This window comes from Agelaius phoeniceus, chromosome 13, assembly GCF_051311805.1.
Source record: "Agelaius phoeniceus isolate bAgePho1 chromosome 13, bAgePho1.hap1, whole genome shotgun sequence".
Classification (NCBI taxonomy): domain Eukaryota; kingdom Metazoa; phylum Chordata; class Aves; order Passeriformes; family Icteridae; genus Agelaius; species Agelaius phoeniceus.
In genome coordinates, this window is record NC_135277.1 from 13068320 (window position 1) to 13089319 (window position 21000).

The 21000-nt window shown below is 41.8% G+C and overlaps 1 protein-coding gene across 1 annotated transcript in view; it reads right to left on the reverse strand.

Annotated features, from left to right (window-relative positions):
* Positions 1-13632: 13632 nt before the first annotated feature.
* Positions 13633-21000, reverse strand: part of PRTG (protogenin) — a 74052-nt gene continuing 66684 nt past the window's right edge. The window contains 5 exon segments of the mRNA XM_054642355.2: positions 13633-13974; positions 15079-15183; positions 16154-16319; positions 17252-17372; positions 17934-18116. Of these exon segments, the coding sequence (XP_054498330.2) occupies positions 13633-13974; positions 15079-15183; positions 16154-16319; positions 17252-17372; positions 17934-18116 (917 nt within the window).

The following is a 21000-nucleotide window of genomic DNA, read 5'->3' on the forward strand; positions in this document are numbered from 1 at the left end:
CAGGCGGGGTCCGGCGAGCGGAGCGCCGCTGCGCGGAGGCCGCCCGGGGGTCCGCGGAGCGCCGAGCCGCGCCGGCCAGGGCCCCCGCAGGCTGCAGGCGCCCGCCTCGCCCGGCCCCCGCCGCCGGGGCTGCCGGGCCCCGCGCAGCGCCCCCGCCGGACACGGCGCCGCTCAGCGCGCCGAGCCCCCGCTGCCCGCCGGCTCCCGGGCGCGCAGGGGCGGCAGCGGCCGCGGGGCGCTCCGCGGGGCTCGCCCTGCTCCCGCCATGAGCGCGGCGGGACTCCGGGGCCCGGCCGCGCCGCCGCTCGGAACAAAGGCGCCGCGCTGGGGCGGCTCCGCCGGCGCCTCCACCCTCCGCTCGGGCACCGCCGGGACTCGGTCCGGACGCGGGACAGCCGCGGGGCGGGCCGGGGCCGGCAGCGCCCGTGAGCGCGGGAGCCGCGGCAGGAGGGGGCAGAGGCCGCCTCGACTGCCGTGCGGGGGGGGACGCTGGCCGGGACCGCCTCCGGGGCCGTCAGGGGCTCCACGGTGCGGCTCCGGTGCGGCACGTGCCTCACGCCTGCTTCCCGCCTCCGGGCTGCGGCTCCCGTTCTCCTGCCCACGCTGGGGGGGTGTTAAAGCGCTGGAGCACCGCGCTCCGGCCGCTCCCGGGCAGGCGGGGGGACCTTCCGCACGGAGGGGCTCCCCACACCCGGTGTCACCCGCCGGCCGGGTCACTGGCCTGGGGGTACCGCACAAACCACTGGGCCCAGCCGGTGCCCTCGTGGCGTCGGTAAACTCTGCCGAACCCTTAAAAACACACGGGACAGATAAATCGCTGCCGGTGTCGGTGTAATCTTGTGCAAACACATTCTGCCTCAGTTTCCCATCTTCTGGAGTGGCTGCATTTTAGAGGTGTTAGGTATGCAGTTCTTGATCTAGATCAAAATTGTTAATCAACTGCATTAAAAGTACCATTTGAATAAAGATTTATTCTCCCTATGAGGATAAAAAATGCCCAGCTGTACAGTAAGGAGTTTGCTTACATGCCTGACTTCGAAATACTTGTCAGTGCTATTTCTTTATGTACCTTCTTGTTAGATGGATAGTTGATACTTTTCCAGTATTTGAAATACTTTTTCTGAGGGGAAAAGGTTACATTCATGTAAGAATGTAACCTTAAGATATTGGTATGGCTATTACTAAGTTATACAAAATGCAAAAGTAAAGTGGAGAAAGTCATTCAATTTATGTTGATTTCTGTCCTTCCCTAGACATCATTTTTATTTGTCCACAGTCTCTTACTTTGCAGCGATCCCAGATGCACGTACCTCAAAGTACAGCACACCGCCAGTATTCTCATGGGATGTGCTGCTTGATTCTGTGTAATCTTACTGAACAGAATATTAGCAAGGTGGGTGTGAGCTTGTCTATATTTGGAGGAAGATGTGCCTTATCTGTGAAAAGATTTGCATTTTCTGTGACAGAGCTTGCTGCAGGCCCGGCTGGTTCTCCCAGGGCTGCAGGAGCTTTGTGCACGGCTGCCGTGTAATGGCATGTAGACTGTAATTATGGATGCGCAGATTGATGTCACCGAGCCTGTGAAGATTCCTACGGGGACATTGTCTGCATCAGAAATGGGAGCTGGGAATTCAGATTTAACCCAGTGCTCTACTTGCAAAAAATTATGTCTGTTTTGCTGTTCATCCAAATTCAGCTTTTAACTGGCTCAGGTCTTTTGTGAGCAATCTGTGGGAATCCTGTTGGACTCACTTCTAAACTCTCATTGGAAATGGCTGATGTGGTCTCTGAAAGGAACTAATTCACTGGCTCAGGTGCCTGCTACACCAGCATCCCAAATATTTCCCCAAAATCTACAGAAGTTCTCATTATGACACACAATTCACCACCTGATAAGCCTCACTGCTCATTGGTTGGCCTTAAAATTACTCCAACATTTCTTCCTCTCAAAAGCTGGCATTAATTAAGAAGACTTAGGGATAGCTAGTTAGCAGCTTTCCAACACCTAAGTGGAAGTTACCAAGAAAAGAGAGACAAAGCTCTTCAGAGAAAAGTGTGACAAAAAAATTAGACTCATAATTTGAAACGAGCTTCCAACGGGGCAAACCCCAGAATTACCTGGTCCAAGTTCAGCATTAGACTTGCTTTATGCAAGATGCTGGACTCAAAGGCAAGACTTCCAAAGTCCTTTTGAACTGTAATGATGTTGTCATTCTGAAATAATTTTCTTCTGGAAAAAAGGGACACATTTAAGGAAATTTAGATTTCAATAGTTCTATCTTGTAACAGTATTCCAGCATCAGTAGAGTCTAACCCCCACTTGCTATGAGGGAAAAAATACAATAATTCATTTTTCTAAAAGGCCTCTTTTCATGTTAAACAAATTTAAGTGCTAATTCTACAACCTTGTATATGTTTCACAGCACCAGTGTGATAAACAGGACTGTTTATCAAGGCTGGAGGGAGTTTCTGTCAGGTCTGAGACAATACCAAAAATCTGGGTTTGCTGTTTTGCTGGAGTTACACCCCTGCTCCAGACACATTTGTTCTCCTCCTCCACACCTCCCTTTGTTGGTAGTAGAACTGAACACGTGCATGTTTATAAGTTACACTGAGATGTGCTTTTTATGCTTTTTTAGCCTGGCTGGCTATGCAGCTGATCCTACTCTGGCAAAATGTGTTAAGCAGGTCTGGGTCTGTCAGGAGCAGAGCATCTCTGCCGACCTGACTGGGCTGTAGCTGTAACTGAAACTCTTTGAGCATGAGTCACTGAAGCCATTTCAGTGCAAACTGCTCTGCCTGCTGCTGAATGCTGCATCTGTTCTGGTGATGCAAACCAGGCCCCACCAGCACACATCTGTTTTGTTTCTGCTTTTAATCAGCAAAAATTAGGACTGTCTAAACTTCTGCACTAGCCACTTAGCCACATAATATAAAGTACAAAATACAAAACAGAATCTAATTAATTGTTTATTCATGTTTTAACTTCAATCTGAAATGAATACAAAACTGTTTGTAGGAAAAAAGCGCAAAATACATTGGCTTATTAATTGATCCATGAAAGAATGTAAGATTTTATCTGTAGCCCATTACATTAGTTTTCTTCCATATGACACAAGTCTGACAATGATCATGCCTTTGTCTAGTCACATTGCAAATCACTGGTTGATGAAACACATTTTTCTAAGCTTTGCAAGACAAGTTATTAGTGAACTGATCAAAAAATGTCTCAGCTGTACAAAGGCCACTCTAGTGTCATATCTATACTCAAACAAAAATTTTAAAGTTCAAAGCAAGCTCTTAATTATGAAACCTAGTGAGACTAATTGAATTTTTTTGGGTGCATATTTATTTTTTCAGCTTACATCTGAAACATGTATATGCTGAAGTATCTCAGAAAAAGCAGCTTTCATGCACTCAGTTACTCCTGCCGACAACAGAAGACTTATAAAGTTAAAACCTACAATTTTCCATTACTTTTAAATTATAAAGTTTTATATCCAATATATCAAAATTAATTAGTACCTAAAGAATTAAAATATAAAGATGATATTGATTATGTAGGAACTTAAGTTTAATTATTGTATTTACAGCTATATATACACCAAAGAACAAAAGTTTTGACAGGCAATCCGGTGTGTGTGTATATGCATTAAAAAACCTCATTTGATCTTCAAGTCACCAAGACAGATAAAATCTCTCAGATAAGTAAAAGGGAACTTTCAGTTTGCCTTGTCCACTGCAATACAATACCTTTTGGAAAGGGACAAACACATGCTTGGGTAACCTTTGTAGGCTTCTCTGCAAAATGGACTTCTGCCTAGTCAGAGGTGGTCGCCTGTTGAGCAACGAACAGTGAAATGGGGACACTCTGTGGGGAAAGGAAAGAAATGCAATTTCTTGCTCTTTCTGGATCATCATCTTGAATCCTTTGCATATTCCTGTTTATCGTGGTCTGATGAAAAGAAGGGAAGCATTTAATTCCTGCACTTCATTGCTTACAAAATGCAAAATGAAAAAAAAAGAAAAATCACAAACATTGTTAGAAAATGTAGCAAAAAAACTCCACAATGAAATCTCTTCTGCCATCCTAGGAGAGGAGATAACAAATCCATCTTCATTCCCTCTTTTGTTTATTGTGCCACTAAAGTAGGGAAGAACACAAGAACAGATAACTAAATATTCCTAAGTACACCGTGACCTAGTTACATAGATGCTGCACTCACCCATTGCATCTGAGAGGAGCCTCCCTAATCCCCAGGCTAAAATTCACATGAAATCCAGGATTTCAAGGAAAGAATGTAGAATTATTTAAAAGATATGCACTATCTGTCTGCAAACACCAAACTGGATTAAATTACTTGGCATGTATTATGTTTAGTGGGGACAATTCTAAGTCAGAAATTTAGAGGCAGAGGTTTTAGGATGCTATACAGCTGTTCCTCTGGGGATCCTGTCATTTTCTTATCTGCAACTGCAGGGCAGGGCTCCACGTTTTGGCCCACTTGAGCTACATAAAAGAAACATCATCCCAAACTCGTAAAACCTCGTTGAATGCTAAAGCAAGTTGCAGAGTGCTCCTATTAAAAGGCTGTTCCAGTCATCCCCACTTGGGCTGAGACCTCTGAATGCCAGGCTGTGGCAGCAGCCAGCACTGCTGGGTGCCAGGGTCCCACCCTGGCCTGTGCCCAACAGCCCAGCATGGAGGTGACCTCTGAGCCTTCCCAGCTCAGGTGAACTCCTGGGATTGTCAGCTGTGCTGCAATGGCTTCTAACACACTGACCTTCCCCACTGATTCTATCCTATCCTGCTTACACCACAGAGACGGAGAAGCAGTTTATAAAAAATGAGAGTGCTTTCCTCTTTAATATAGCCATTTTTCTGTAAAGTGTTTTAAAAGCCAGAATTCTTCTTATTATGAACTAGGGGTTGTCTTGCTTTTGATTTATCAGAAGAATTTTAATTGGAATACTTAGAAACTCAAGCCTGGGGTTTACTTATCCTTTGAAGCTGGAAATCTCAATCTCAAGGGATTCATTCTGCCTTGACTGTGGGTTTTGTGTAAAGCAAAGCCAGATTGTTTTTTTTGGTAGAGCCCAAGCAAGCTGTTACTGACTTTTAAATATTCAGGACCTATTCCAAAGCAGGATGGTTGCTAACATGAATAATTTTAATGGAATTTTTTTATTACTATTATTATTTTACAGTCTGTGCTGTAAACTATCTTACTTCCAACTTCAGTTGTATAACCTATCATAAGGAAGGCTATGAGCAAGTAGTTCAGTGGGATTGTTTTATGCTATTGTGTCTGCAAACTGCAAAAAGTGAGGAGGCAGCACAGACTGAGGTCTGTCACCCACCTCCTGGTGACAGTTTTCAGCAAACCAGGGGAGTTCATCTCCTAGACCAGCACACCAAACTGCAAATTGTTAAAAGGCTGTAGTGAGCTGCAGTGTATGCAACACTTTTCCTGCTTTCATGTGGTGCAATAGCCTGGCAGCCCAGCCAGAAATCTGCAGCTTTACTCATGAAAATCTTTTTTCCCAGTGTATTGCTACGCAGATAAAAGGAAATTCAAAACCATTCTATTAACAGGAGCTCTGGGGAGTCCCCATTTTATTTCCAGCTAAAGTAGAATCCAGTGTTTTAGGCAGTGATTTAAAATGTCCCACAGAGTATAATAGGAAACATTATCTTCCATTGCCCATAAAAATTTACTTTCACCCTTCAAAACTGTGGATAATTACAGTATCCAGCACCCCCTGAACCCACCTGGAATTTTGGTCAGCTTCCAGTGATGCTGGAGTCATCTCTCCAGAGAAACCCTGAGGAACTTGGGCCACTTGGCAGCACTGCCAGAAAACCATCTCAGCTGGTTCTTGCAGGGGCCTCAGAGCCACCAGGACAGGCAGGAGAAACAGGCTGGGCTGCACAGTGCCAACATGCATTAGAAATAAGGCACACTTTAATCCGACAGGTAACAAATGTTTATGCATCCCCAAACAGAAAACCCAACTGCATTTACTTGTGTATATTCAGAGAAGTAACTTCAATAAATGAAAGGAAAGCAGAGGTCTTTTTTCATATATAACAAGATGTGAAGTCTGGCTTCAGGTGCAAAGGAGATTCATAGCCCAGGCCTTCGTACTCCAAGGTATTGATCCCTTTATCCAAAAAACAGACAAGCTTAGACTGTAGCTTGTTTCACTGATAAACTAAAGAAAGCAATAGCAATGCTGTCACCTCAAGGAATGTGGCCATTCAGTGCAGGGGGCCCCCAGCACTCACCTGTCTGTAGCCCAGACATTCAGGTTGGTGGCAGACTCCAGGCAGGTAGCACAGCATCAGACCCCAAACCAGGGCTGCTTCTAAGCTTTTCTTTGCAATAGCAACTCCTTGGAAGATGGAGCTTTACTATTTAGTGATTGCCACTGAGAACAAGAATTCTGGACTGTAAAATGAATCTGGAACATAACTGGAAACTGCAGTTGGTTCTTACCTAGAGAAAGAGCAACATCTCTGGTGGATTGCACTGGTAGAGCATTTTTATCACTGCACAACTGACTGTTCCCTAGTTATTTGAAATTGTTAACTTTTAAAATGTGATTTATTTACTCTATTTAGGATTTATTCATTTTCTACAAATACTCTCTTAAAATACTTGATCATATTTTCAGCATTGGTCTGATTTTCTCAATTATCTCTCAATAACTATATTTCAATGCTCCTATATTTGAACATAAGGAGTAAAGACTTTTGGATTAGAGTTGGTTTTATAAATAATCTCCACAGCTGGTGCTCTAAAACTCCCAGGGATAAATGTCATATAAGCTAGGAAGAACTGGTCTATAAGCAGACTCTGCAGGTAGGAACAGCTGTGATTCATAAAGAAGCATGATGAGGCTTTTGGGATTTCATTTGTCTTCTGAGAATTCAAAAGGAAAGAGACTTCATGGTTCTACTGCAGAATTCAGGCATCCCAAGTGATCAGCAGGAGACACTGACAAAGCAGAGCAGCTCTGAGTGCCAGGGGTGTTCAGTGTGCTCTCTCTTGGGGGCACCCAGAAGTGACAGGGCCCATGCTCTTACAGATGCTCAGAGTAAGAAGTAAATGTATTCAGAAAGAGTCATTTCCTGGACATGGAAAAAAGTTAGCAGACATTTATGTCAAATCTTCAATTCCCAATACTGTGATTTCAAAACTTTGAAATACCTGTGAATATCTTCCCTTCTCCATTAAGTATCCAGTGCCAGTAAAGAATTCATATCTTTTAGGGAACAACATAGACAAAAACAGAAGTCAAACCTACCAAGTACTGCAAGATTCCACTTCCACTGATGTTTTGATTTAGTCTGCCTAGAGACCCTGTAAATGACAGCAGTAATTTCTGTGGTTTCATTTCCAGTAGTTTGCATGGGCACCACTACTCTAAATCCAGCTCTGAACTGCCCAGCCAAGTTCTTGTTGCTCTCAGGAGGCAATCAGTGATCAACGTGCCAGAACAGAAACCATTTAATCCCTCCAGAACACAACTTCCTCACTAACTGAACTGGACTGATTTCCATCTAGCATGCAGTCCTTTGTAAGAGCAGCAGTTTGCCTCCTGACCAACAGCAGCTGCATTTTCAGTTGTCATACATTGAACATGGGGCTCCACAGGTGGAAATGTGCTGGGGAAACTCAGCAGTGCAGCTTTGTCAGCAGCTTTCCAGGCTTTGGAGAGCAACTGCACTGAGAACCACGTGTTTCACACCCCATGAAAATAAAGCAGAACAGAGACCTTGCATGGGTGTTCAGCAGTGGGACACAGAGATTTAGGTGGGAAACAATTCCAGGTACATAAGTGATAAATGAATACATGGTTGGGCAAGTTCTATGAAATTCAATTATAAGTTCAGTTTACTGTCTACCTCTTTTTATGACTTGAAGTGCCAACAATATCCCTATCTGCTCAGCCTGCAGTTTTTATCTTCCTTGTTTTGAGCCACTCCTCAGAGACACTGAAAATAAAATATCAAGTAACACCTTTACTAAGGAAAACTTTTATTTCAACTGTGCAATCAATCAGTATTTAGACAGCAGTTTCATAAACATTTGGCATTTAAACTTCTATTATTTTTTGGCATGACCTTGGGGTAGTATATAAACAACCCTGGAGGGGAAAAATGAACCAACACACTAGGTAACATTTACTAGAATGCTAGAAAAAGAAAAACAAATCCACATTATTAAACAAAATAGTTTTTAAAAGACATTAAAAAGTTACATTCAAATCAGGGCAAACATTAGCTTCCCTCACGCAATGGAATTCATGGAGCTGATCCCCTGAGACAAATATAAAATTAATACAATTCAGCTCCATCCTCCATTAGCCAGTCAGCCATTGCTGCCCTTGGAAGAAAATGGCACACAGAGTGAAAGGATCCAGACCACCACAATGTCAGATACACACCTGGCTCCTACACTGGCAAGGCATTCACAACTTAAAAAAAAAAAAAAAGAAGCCAAACAATCAAAAAGCAACATTTGTATAAATCAGTTTTTCATATACAGTTAGTCTTCACTGAAAACACACCAGGCAGATGCAATGTGAGTATATGCAACCACAAAAAGCTGAAAACTTCTTTTTTTTGAAGGAGCCCTATGGAACCAGAGGGCCCAACACAGCAAAGCCTTAAGCATGTTTTTATATCCCTTTTGAGTCAGTCAGGAGTGGGCTCAGCATAAATCTAGAGGAATTTCAAAGAAATGAACTTACATTTTAGCCAAGCTGATTTTGTGTTCTTTTCTCTGTCAACAAAAGTGATCTGGACTTGTATTGAAGAACTGTGGTTTCTGAAACACATGTACCAAAATGCTACACAGTGTTATTGTAGGAAGGTGCTCAGTATTCCCTGCAGACAGGAATCCCTCTGCTCTAGAGGTTGCCTGCCATTAGCAGAGCTGCAGCAGCTAGCAAGGGTGTAACAATTGCTCAAGCTAAAAACTACCACTTTAGCCAATTACTAAGTGTAATTCTGCTTTCAATTTTATGGGAATAATGTCAGTTAATTGATTTCTGTGAAATACCACCAGCATTACACCTGGGCAGCTCTCTCTGGTTGCCATGAATGGGATTTTGGGCTAAACATGGAGTGCCCTGCAAAACCTACCAATGGTCCCCATGTTAGGAGATGGAATTTTCCCTGCATGAACTTCATTAAATGAGCAAAAATTCAGAAAATGAACAAAAGGTCAGAGTTTGCTCAGAGTAACATTTTACTGAGAGCCAGCAGTAGCTCTGCTTGTGTACACCCAGGCTGCAGCAAATGAGAAGTCATTCAAGGTGACTTGATTTGCAATGAAAAAGAGGTAAACTGATTTGAAATATTCAGTGTTTACTACAGGCTAATACCAGATTCATGGAGAGTTCTCTAAGACTTCTGTCTTTTAAAATAATAGTACTGTGAAAATTTAAAAAACAAACAGAAGCTTATTTTGTTTGTCCAGACTATGTAAACTGAAATACAAATTAATTCTCCCATTGGCTTAAAAAGAAACAGGACGAGGACCCTGATTTGAGTAAGACAAACAAGATGAAGCTCATATCAAAAGCTTGGGATTAAACCCAGAGAAGGAATGAACTATAAGAATAATTAAAAACAGGCAAAGCAATCTCTTGATACTCTTTCCTGTTAAAAATCTCATCAGTTATCCAAAAAATGGAGAGCCACTATAGGAAATTACTGAAAGTGATATGTAGATTTGTCAGGTTTCTCTTACAATAGCAGAGCCATTAACAAGTAACCAAGTGCTGTGCCCTGTCCTGCACAGCCCACACGTCCCCAGCCCTGCTGGCTCCTGAGAGATGGCCGAGCTTTGTGTTTGTTAAACATGAAGGAAGCGCACAAGTATAGCTGGGGGCAGACTCAGCATTTAGTTTTGACTCCAGGCCTTGCTGTGGCACTGATGGGCAGATTCTCTCTCTTACAAACACTGTCACCATGGTAAGTCAGTTTTCAGATTCTCTCTGTAAGTTTTGATGCTTTTCAAGTCACATCAACAGTAACATTTTTGCTTTTTTTTTTAAACGCAAGGGTTGCACATACACTCATCGCACCTGCCATGGCCCCTTAGTTCTTACAACACTTAAACAAAATCAATTCACATAGTGTAACACTAAATTCCACATTTATGTTCATCTTCCAGAACATATTTAGCAAAATTCATAATTAAGAAATTATATTTTTTTTCTCCAGGACCCAGTTTCTACAGACATAACCTAGAAGAAAAACCTGGAAATCCTGAAACCAGTCTGCCTGCTGTGTTCTGCCAGCTCTTTCTAGGCAAATGGAATGAACAAAGGGGAAAATTCATTCCCTTAGACAGCCATGGGTATAGATTTTGAAAAAAATTATCATCTGTAAGATCATATTTATAATTACATGCATTGCCTTCAAGGCTATGAAGCATTTAAACTTTTTAAATTTTGCACTGTTACAATTATGAAGGACTGATTCTGCTATTAAATTCAACAGAGACATTATAAATTTCTACAATTTTTCTGGATATTCCTTTGCTTACCTTATTGGTGTTTTCAATCATAAGACAATTTTTCTCTCACAAAATCTTGTGATATATTAGTACTAGGCCATGGATTTCAAGGAAAGGATTTTTGTTCTGTAGAAATCATGACTGTGCCAAAGGGAAGCACATGAATGTAGACTGGGTTCTGGAGAAATGTTTTATATTTGGTTAACATAAAAATAAAGAAAAAGACAGAATAATTAATGCCTAACTAAGCTTTCCTATACGCTGAGGTAACCTTAAATATCTTTGGTTTTATTTATTTGCTGATAAGAAGTACCTTGATAAAACATTAAGTGATGAATCCAGCTCTGGATGTGCTGCTCTCTAATACACTGAGTATTTTCAACTCTTTGGCTATTGAACTTCAAGCATCTGTATCAGATTGGCAGATTTTATTTGAAGCCTGTTTCTCTCAGATTATCCATAGGTTAAACTACAGAATGAGTCTTTGGAAGGAAGAGTTTGGGATTTATAGTATTTACCTGTAACGAGGATCATTCCATTATACCCCACTGCCAGTACTTACAGCAAACAAGTCTTTGGAGAAGCAGTTACCATCTGCATATCAGCTCTTTCTGAATGCAACTAACACAAGAGGCTACTCTGAAAGATGAAGTGTGAAACTTCATGCTACAGTTACACATTCTTACTCTAGTTTTGATTAATTCACACTCTACCTAACTAAAAACAGTACTCTGCTGTACACTACACATTCTGCCTGACAAGACCGAAAATAAATCTTTGGTGAAAAGTTTTCTTTTTCTTCAGCAAGTAGTAAAAAAACTGTTTAAAAATATTTTTCTTAATACTGTACTGTTCATCAACTACAAGCTGGAGAAAAAAATTACACTTGGAATTCTTTGGAGATATCTGCTGGCATTTTAACTTTCTTTAAAGGCTCTTGTAACAACAAGGTAGTTAAAATTGTTGAATACAACTCACCTATGCAATCGGCTACTACAATCAAGAAGTCCTATTGGTTTTTGTTAGTAACTACTCATACAATAAAATGTATTCAGCTCTTCAAACCTATAGCTTTTTAACTAGTTCATTTCCTTTTGGATAATATGTGGCTTCCTTCTCCTCCACAGAAAAGTCTTTGGTACAAGACCATTCTTCAAGCATTTGAATGGCCACTGGTGAGTGTGTACTGTGTGCTTCAGGACTGGCAACAGCTCCAGGGGAAAGAACTCCAGGAACCAGAGCCCAATCCCTCAGCACAATCCAACCATGAGAGTAGGGCTTACCACAACTTCTGACCACCTACTGATACTGAGGAGCAACACAGGAGGTGACATCAGCCTGGCACACCTGGAGGTGACATCTCAGCCCCAGTAACGTCAGTGGGAGTTCTGACAGATTTAAATAGAGCCAGGAGTTCCGATGGTTGATTTCTCACAACATTATATTTTAAACAATTTTTTAAAGTAAAAACATATGCCTAATTTTTTTTTTTTTTCCTTTCTTTCTTACTTTTTTTTAAAGTAGAATAGGGAAAGAGGAGGAGTGAGAAGAGGACTGGATATAGATACAGGCAAGTTTATAACATTGGATGATTCCAGCCTCCCCCCATCTCTCGCTCTCTCCTATTAAAACACAAAATGATACCCTGTCAGTTTGCTTCACGTTTCCGTGAGGCAGCTTAAAAGTAACAAACTGTTCCCTGAGTACAGGAAAAAACAACAACAACAAAATCCAAAAAAACACTAGAATCATTTTTAAAGGAGGTAGTATAAAACAGGAATTGCATGGGTTCGAGGCAGTAGCAGTACTCACCTCTTTCAACAGACTCTTCAACTAAAGCTCTGGCTTTTTTATTTCTCATGGTAGCCTAATCAGAGTTTTAGATTGGCATGTAGGTAAAGTCACTCCCTGAGCTAAAATTCCTGGCTAATAGCACACTAGGTGAAGGCAAGGAGCAGGTTTGCATCCTAACAACAGTTCTGAGACATACTACAATGCTAGCGCTGCTTATCAGCACTCAAAGATGGGTGAAAATGAACTATAACTCATGTTACAGCTTATTTAAAATATCTAAGAAGCATTTAAGGCATCTTTCTGTACTCCAAAGGAACTTTATGAATGCTAAAAAGGAATAAGGCAAATCAGTAATTTCATAATATATAATGCAAGGCACCACTGCTAAGAAGTACCGTGATATTGGAATACTCAGTGTTGTTATCTATTCCATAACTCTCAGGCAAAGCCAAGCTGTTTGAAAATGCTGAGTACTTCTTCATTTTGCTATTATTTTTAGCCTTAACTGTGAATACAGGGGCAGTATTTGTCACACTGGGGAATCCAGCATGTCCCAGAGCCCCAGGGATACAGCATATATGCTGTCAGCAGCTGCTGGCACAGGGTTCTGAGGAAAGGCACTGTCCTAGGTTTACTGAGGGTCTAAGAAATCAAGAGGTACAAAAGATTTCATGTGGAAGTCCCAGTTCTCCCAGTTTTTAACATACTCTGTGTCAACCACATGAAATCATAACATTTTATACTCTGAGGTTTCCTTCTTTTTAAAGACAGAGCTTCAGCTAAACAATCTTGTCCACCAACCTATACAACTCCCTGATCACTGAGTACAATCACACACATACACACACACACACTCTCTCTCTCTCTACACACCACTTGGGGTGGGGAAATGAAAACAAAAACCCCCAAAATAAAACAACACTACTAGGAAGTATCATCAGTTCCATAGCTGAGACCAACTAGAACACAAATGAGGTAAAGCAGTCGTCATTCAGAGTTCACCTCTCGGCAAACTGAGGTAGATAGTCAGCAAAAGGGCCAACAGCCTTCCCTTTGCTCCAGTGACACATTTTTTAACCTTCGGCAGAAATCTTCACTCCTTTCACGTTTTTTGACCACCGAACATTCAAAATGAGTGAGCTTTAAAAAAAACAAACCAAAACATAGGAAAAAAAAATATATAACAAAAACCCCAACATTCAACAGAGCTACGGATCACCTGCTAGGTCAGCCAGGCTTTCCACAGCGCACCTTTGGCTCCCTGTTCATTGTCCTTCGAACAGACACAGCTGCGGCCGCGGGCTCAGTCGGGCCCGGCGGGGAGGCCCTGCCCAGGCCGGGGGGCTCTGCTGCCCTGAGGGCTCCCCGCGGCCGAGTCCCGGCTGGCCAGAGGGCTGCTGCCCGGGGGGGTGCGTGTGCCACCGGGCACCGGGGAGAGGTGAATCTCGTCATTGGACTCGTGCGAGAACCTGCCGGAGTCGCCGGTCTCGTGGCTGCCCTCGCTGTTGGCCGAGTGCTCCGTGTCGGCCGCCGCGCCGAAGGGCCCCGGGAAGCTCGGCTGAGGGCCCGGGCAGCCGAGGGAGCCGGCCCGGGCCAGCAGCACGGCCGGGCGCGGCTGGTACAGACACACGAACCTCCGCTGCGGCTGCACAGGAGCACAGAGAAAAGAGCCTCAGAAAAGATGAGCCATAACTGGGATTTTTTACTGCATTTCCTGGCTCCTATTCAACCAGAATGCTTCTCTCAGGGCTTTCCTAGAGCAGTTTAAAAATAATCAATCTCAAGTCTTGCTCATACTTTTCTTTCCACAGTAGATGAAATAATCCTTCTAGATAAGCATGGCTAATAAAAAATTATTTCACTGGAGAGATGTGAAGAGTATTTTAAAAACACACTTGGTAGAGCTCCCTCCCATCCCCTCATGCATATTCTTTAAGCATTACTCCTTAGGCAATAGCAAATATTTTTTATATAGAGGCATCAGAAATAAACAGCTGTTTGTAGAAATATTTTTCAATACAATTTTACAACATGGATATCAAGACTTTCTAATTTTTAAACACACAGGAGCACAATACAAGTTAAAATGCAATGAAGAATGGTTATATGCTCCATAGGTATGAATTTGCATAGCAGTGTTCCAGATTTGGTTTAACACTTCAGTTTTAAACTGCTCTTTTTTCTCAGCCAAATAACAATTATGTCCAGACCAACAATTTCAGAAGCCAGACAGTTCTATTCAGGTTCTCAATTTTCTCAGTAGTTTGGGTATATCACCTAGTTTCCCTTCTTTGTTTCTCTTCAGCCAAAAAAAATTTTAGCTGCCAGAGTAGGAAAGGATTCTTTCTACTTTAATATTACTTTTGTTTGTAAATACATATTTAATTTGTGTTTGTATTTATACAGAGTCTCTGCAGAAGTAGTTCATGCAATGCAAAGTACACAGAAATCTTTCTGCTTACAGATACAAAGGCAAAGGCAAGTAAGCCATCAGTTAACAGTAGAGTTACAGTGTCTGCCTACTGTAAAGAGTCACAGTGTGCTGACAACAATATCTGTCAGAAAATTGAATTTCTGTCAGACTTTAGTATGGTGAGATAGAACATCATCAACCTTACACAACTGAAACTATCCAATTAATACTAAGACCACTAAATATGTTTTTCCATGAACAGAAAACTATGTATCTTCCTTTGCAAAGAGGGTATTACAGTAAAGATTGTGCATCTCTGCCCATTAAAGCAATTACCTCTTCAGTCTTTGCCTTCTTAGCATCTTGGAAGAACAACCACCTTTTCTTGCCATTAGTCTTTGTGACAGGCCCATAGCTGTTAATAATCAGATCAGATCCTCCCTACAACAGAGAAAAATGCATTTCTTTTAGTGAAGTAAATTTCTAAGAGACTTGAAAATATTTTCCTTTTCCTACCTATTGGTTCCATGCTGAAAATGAAGCCAAATGCAGCCTCAGTAGTGAGTCACATTTTTGTGATCTGGTTCACCTCTGCTCAAGACAAGTCAAGAGCAGACCCACTAAATCTGGCAAGCTTTCTGTCCAGACCCAAAGCTGCAGGACTGCAGGCACACAGCAAAATATTCCAGCTCCTGCTCTTGCTCTACTTCAAGAATGAGACCATTCCTAGGCAGTGTCTGTGCCTCTGCTGGGTCCATTTCCATGTCTCAGCTCTCACACACCTCCTCAGGGAGCAGCTGCACTCCAGTTTGCAGTGTGACCAGAACAGAGCACAGTACATGTGGAAGGAAGGCCACTGTGGTGGTGCCACACTGCACTCCTGGACTGAAGGTTCCGCACATCCACTGGTACTTTCTGCCATCCAGAAATTTATCCACATGATTTATAATGTGACTGAGTATGAGTTTATAAACTGCAACATTGTCTTACCAGTAAATATAGGGAAAAATAATACTTTTCTAAGCACCTGCTTAGTGCCATAGCTGATTGACTGTGCACAGGCACTGACTGAGCCAGGTGCTGACAGGAACTCTCTCACTTTTCTCCTGGGACCAGCAGAGGCCACAGAGCAGTCTGTGGAGCCTTCATCCTTTGATGCTGTGCCAGGGCCAAACTCTGCAATCTGCAGGCACAGTTGAAGACAAGTGTACTCAACCAGATCTCCAGCTGAACTAGCAGATAAGTCTTGAAAATTTGAGCCTGGATTGCCAACTTTGTGCTTGTCCCATTAATAAAACAGCCCCCCGAGGTTCACAGGATATATATTTTACTTTTGATAAGGGCTCTGACATTTTAACAATGAATTCTAAAGATAGATTTCTGACCTGGGAGTTAGCAAAACTCACAGTACCTTGGCATCAATGAAGCTGTTTCCCACTATCATTGGCAATAAGGATTCTTCGTTCTCTGCAATTCCTTCAATATTCTTCTCCCCCTCATTAGGACTGGCTAATGAGATGCTGGTATGTGACAGCTGGTCAGTGCTCCGCTGCACAGCCTTAGGAGCAGATGCTTTCCTACACAATGTTAAGGAGGAATAAAATTGACCCACAGGAATACAATTAAAAAAAAATCAAGGATAAACTTCAAAGCTATTATTAATCAAGTAATCCTGGTATATTCTTGGCATTTACGTTTTGTTACATGATACTCCTAACTCACATGGAATTTAAATGTTATTGCTTGTGATAAAAATAACATCTGCTTCCAGTTAATCATACACAGTAGGCTACAAGCTTATGTGCAGACAGGAATTGTCATGATTAGTAATATTACTTGGAGGAAGTAACCACTAATGACATTAAGACCTTTCTACCATACTACACAGAGCTGTCTCTCAATCCATACTTTTTCCTGCATGTAAGCTAAAAAGCCCTTGTTACTGGAAAACACTTGAGTTTTTAAATTTTATTATTTCAAGTGACTTATATTTGTTCTGATCACAACGTTTTGGGTAGACTCACTGGGCCAGTTCATACCCTTTAGCAGCTGATGACAGACATAGATGGTGGCTTCCACCACTGCAAAGAAACTGCATCATGGATCTGCTTTAAAATCTGCATCATGGAACTCCTTTATGTCAGAGTTCCTCCTGTCCAGCAGCACCGGGGGGGTTAAAGCCTTGCCAGCCAGGTGTGGGCAGGCTGGAGGGCTCAGCAGGAGGAGCAGAGGATGAACAAACAGCAGCATTATCTGACCCAAACTGGGGGCTCAGCTGCAAACAGGCCTCATACTGAGGTGTCAAAGCACCAGCACTCTGTGGGTTCTTCCTCCTTTTCATTGGAGAAGGGGCTCAGGTAGAGTAGGAAGGGCCAACAAAGTGCTTTGTTTCCAACACTGGTAGAAACAGGTGAAGAGACAGAGTACTTCAGAGAACTCTTGGAAGAGAAGGCATGTCCAAGAGTGAGTGCAATGAAAAAGAGCTCAGTCTTTGAGGACAAAAACATACCTGGCTTTACTGCGATAAATTAAGATCAGGATGCAGATAAGGATGCAGGTCAAGGCTATGCAAACCCCAACAACAATGCCAGTCATTGATTTCTGGTCCAGATGGTAATAGTCAGAATAAGCTGTATCAAAAAGGAACACAGAAAGGCTCAGTAAAGAAGAAGAGTTAACTAACCCCTGCTCCCTGTCAGGAAATTAATAGGGTTACAGTTACAACCACAGAGACAAATGCTTCCTTCGAATGAGATTTCCAGGCCTTCTCTGTCATACATTTTTATACTTTTGAAAGTAAAACTTGTAGACCAGAGGAGTCTCTGGTCAGTGCAGTCCTGGGAGGGGAGGAAGAGGACAGACCCAATGCTACTGGTACAGATAAAGGACTAAAAGGAAATGCCTTAGAAGACTGGCTGCAAAGTTACTGATGTAAAATTGAAAAATTCAAGTTATGTATTCTCATTTGAAAGGCAAACTTTCCATTCCTGAGCAAGAGAATTAGATCAGCTCTGAGTTGAACTGAGAGGAAAATTCCAAAATTGTTTCATTTAGAAGAAGAAAATGCTACACTGTTAGGACTGCCTCACATAAACCAGAATGGTTTACCCAGAAAGTGGCTACAGCTAAAACAAACAGGGATCTTTTCTCCCCAGTACTTGTGACAGAGTAATCAAAACACTGCTCCTGACCTGTGGAATCTCCAGAATCCAAACGTTTGGGTCTCTGGTTAGACTCTGATGTCTCCTTTGGCAGGACAGCAAATTCCACTGCATTTGAGAAGGGTCCCTCTCCCACTTCATTGGAGGCTGCTATTTTAACCAAGTAGATGTTTCCTGCTACAAGGTTTTCCAGCAAAGCCATGGTCATTGCTCCTAGGAAAAGATACAATAAACAGTTCCAGATTGACAAAATTTTGGGGAAAGACTCAGATTTAGACATTGGGACCTACACTTTTTTCCCAGTAGCACCTCTAAATCTTGCTTGAGGATTGTGATCACTTTGATACGTTCTACCCTGCACATTACAAGCTACAGAATGAACACTGGATTTGCCTTCTCATCCCTGGTGTCCTTTCTCTCCATTCTATTTGAACATAGGACACTGTGAAGTGCCAGTATAGTTCCAAACCAAGATTCAAGTATTGGCTATGGCACACAGCACACCAACCCTAAGTCTAGCACAGCTGCATTTCAGTGTGACAGCCTTTATGCTGTGATCACACCTGCAAGGAGATGCATCCAGCATTAACCAGACTCTCAGGCAGAGAAACCAGAACATTAAACCTCTCTCACATAGAACACATGTGCCTCTCTCCACTTACTGTACCATGAATGTGAATGAAAATTGACATAACAAAAGAATCCAGGTTCAGTTTATCGAATTTCAGGTCTAGTTAAATGAACAGGAAGCTCTGCAAGAGTACCTTATACCAACCATGATTTTAAAATAAAATTAAGCCCTATTTAGACCTGTGTAGGCTTCCTTGATTACTGTGCATCTAAGCTGTGCTACTAAGAATATTACAGAAAATGTCTTTTTTGTATGCTAGGGATTCATTTCTTAAAGTCCCTGAAGGCAGGAAAAAAGATTAAGAAACATAAATAGGATTCACTAGCATTGTCCTTAGACAGGCAAAACTCCTATCAAAGTCAATGAGAGCTTTGCCTGCCCAGGGACTGCAACTACTGCTCAGAATTCCAATTCATTTCTAAAATGCCTGTGTTTCTTGCTACCACAGAAATATGCTGCTTTTATTTCCCTACAGTGGCAGTTACAGCAGTAAATCTATCTCTTTGCTTTCATATATTTCATTTACTTTCTCAGACTGAAGTCAAAATTTTAACTTTTTAAATCAGTTTGAGAAGTCAAAATTTATAGTATCATGAGAGCCTATAAAATATAAGGTTGTTTTGTTGACAGAAAAAATTATACATTTGGCAAAAAGGAAGCTACTTCAAAAGCTGTTTCAGTTCTTCCATGAAAAAAACCCATTAGCTGAAAGCATTTGAAGTAAAATGTGAGGTATCTGTAACCAAAGGAGCTGTAATATTTAGCACCAGCAAGGGTGAGAGGTCACATTTCAATATCACAGGCTCCTTGCCACCAGCTCCTTTCCAATCTGCTGCATTGCTAAAGCAAGGGAGCACTTGGTACTGATTTACTGCACACCAAGTGTGCAAGGGCTGTAACTTCTGATCCACTTGAAGAGAGCTAGGGAAGAAGGGGGAGGTGGCTGGAACATAACTCACATCATCAATCAGCACCAAAATGCAGTTATATTTTCTGGTTTTGCCAGGCCTAACACCCCCTAATTAGGGGGTGGATTGGGAGAAAATTTTCTGCATAAACTAAAGCCCGTGCTAGGAATTTTATAAGTGGCAGGGTTGGTTTGGTGGTTTTTTAATCTTTTTTTTTTTTTGAGGGGATTTCTCTGGAGGTATGAGAATGAAATGGAGTCAAGATTTCACAAATCTTCTGCAGAACAAGTTTAGCATCAAGACAAAACAATGCTATTTATTGCATAAGGTTAACTGATCTAATCAGAACAAATGCATTAAAAAACCCAAACCGTGCTTCTATCTCAAATTACCTATGGAAGGACTGTCACAGGACTGATCAGGGTATGTTCTCAATTTTATCTGTACATACTAATTTCCTTTCACAGACTTTTTCATCTATACTTTACTAAGACCATAACAGATTGTCCTAGTGTGTCAAGATGCCTGAATTCCACACCATGCCTCAAACCCCAATATATCTGTCAAAATGCAAAATTTGTGGCTCTAACATTGATGGACACAGTAATACACTGAGATTTATAGCTCTCCATTTGCTCATTCCCTCCAACACTTTCAGTATGGGAACACATGAAAATGTTTACTGTTATTGCCATGCTGCCATCGAAATCTCTGGTGAAATACTATCAGAGATGCTGCTCAGTTTCACAGGCATGACTGAGATGAACAATGCATCTGAAAGCAATTCAGCCACTTTGCTGCATGCAGCAAATACAGTGTATCATCAACAGAATGACAAGATTTAGTCTTCAAGTATAAGCCCTCTGTGAATTTAAATCTGCTGGGGTTTTCACTGAGTAAAAAATAACAGTAAATTTGTCCTTTAATATAACAATATCACTGTTTCTTCCAACAATTTAGTTGGACAACTTTATTTAAATTACTGTTTTACTGAACAATTTTAATAGTGAAAACCCATGGGCTCAATCTTCCCCTGTAGTTAGACCTGATTGATATTTCAGACTAGTTATTTCTCACAAATTTAGTTTAATAGTCCTTTTCCTGATACTCTTCACAGCTGCCCATTCTCTTTGAGGCCAGCCTGACAAACTCCATTGTGCTGCAGCACACAAAGTGGCACTGCCACCTTTCAGAGGGGCTGTTGGTCCTTTGCCCTCTCTTCAGGAGCAGCATGAAAAACAACAGCTCTGAACTAGAACAGCTCACTCTCCATGATGGTGAAATGAATTATCCTCTGTGAGAGCATACTCATTAAGTTTTTAGAATTATCTCCACAGAAAATTTACAGCCTCACTCTCTGCTGACAGCAAAGCTTCCAGCCAGGTAACACAACAGAACAACAAAACAGTAACTCTTCCAGGGCAATGCTCTTAAACAGGCTACCCAAGCACATGACTTTACTGTGTAACACTGAGCTTTCCTCTCTGGTTTAAGACATTATTAGAACATTATCTATTCTGAACTACCTCTGTCTATTTTGACTATCAACAGAACAATA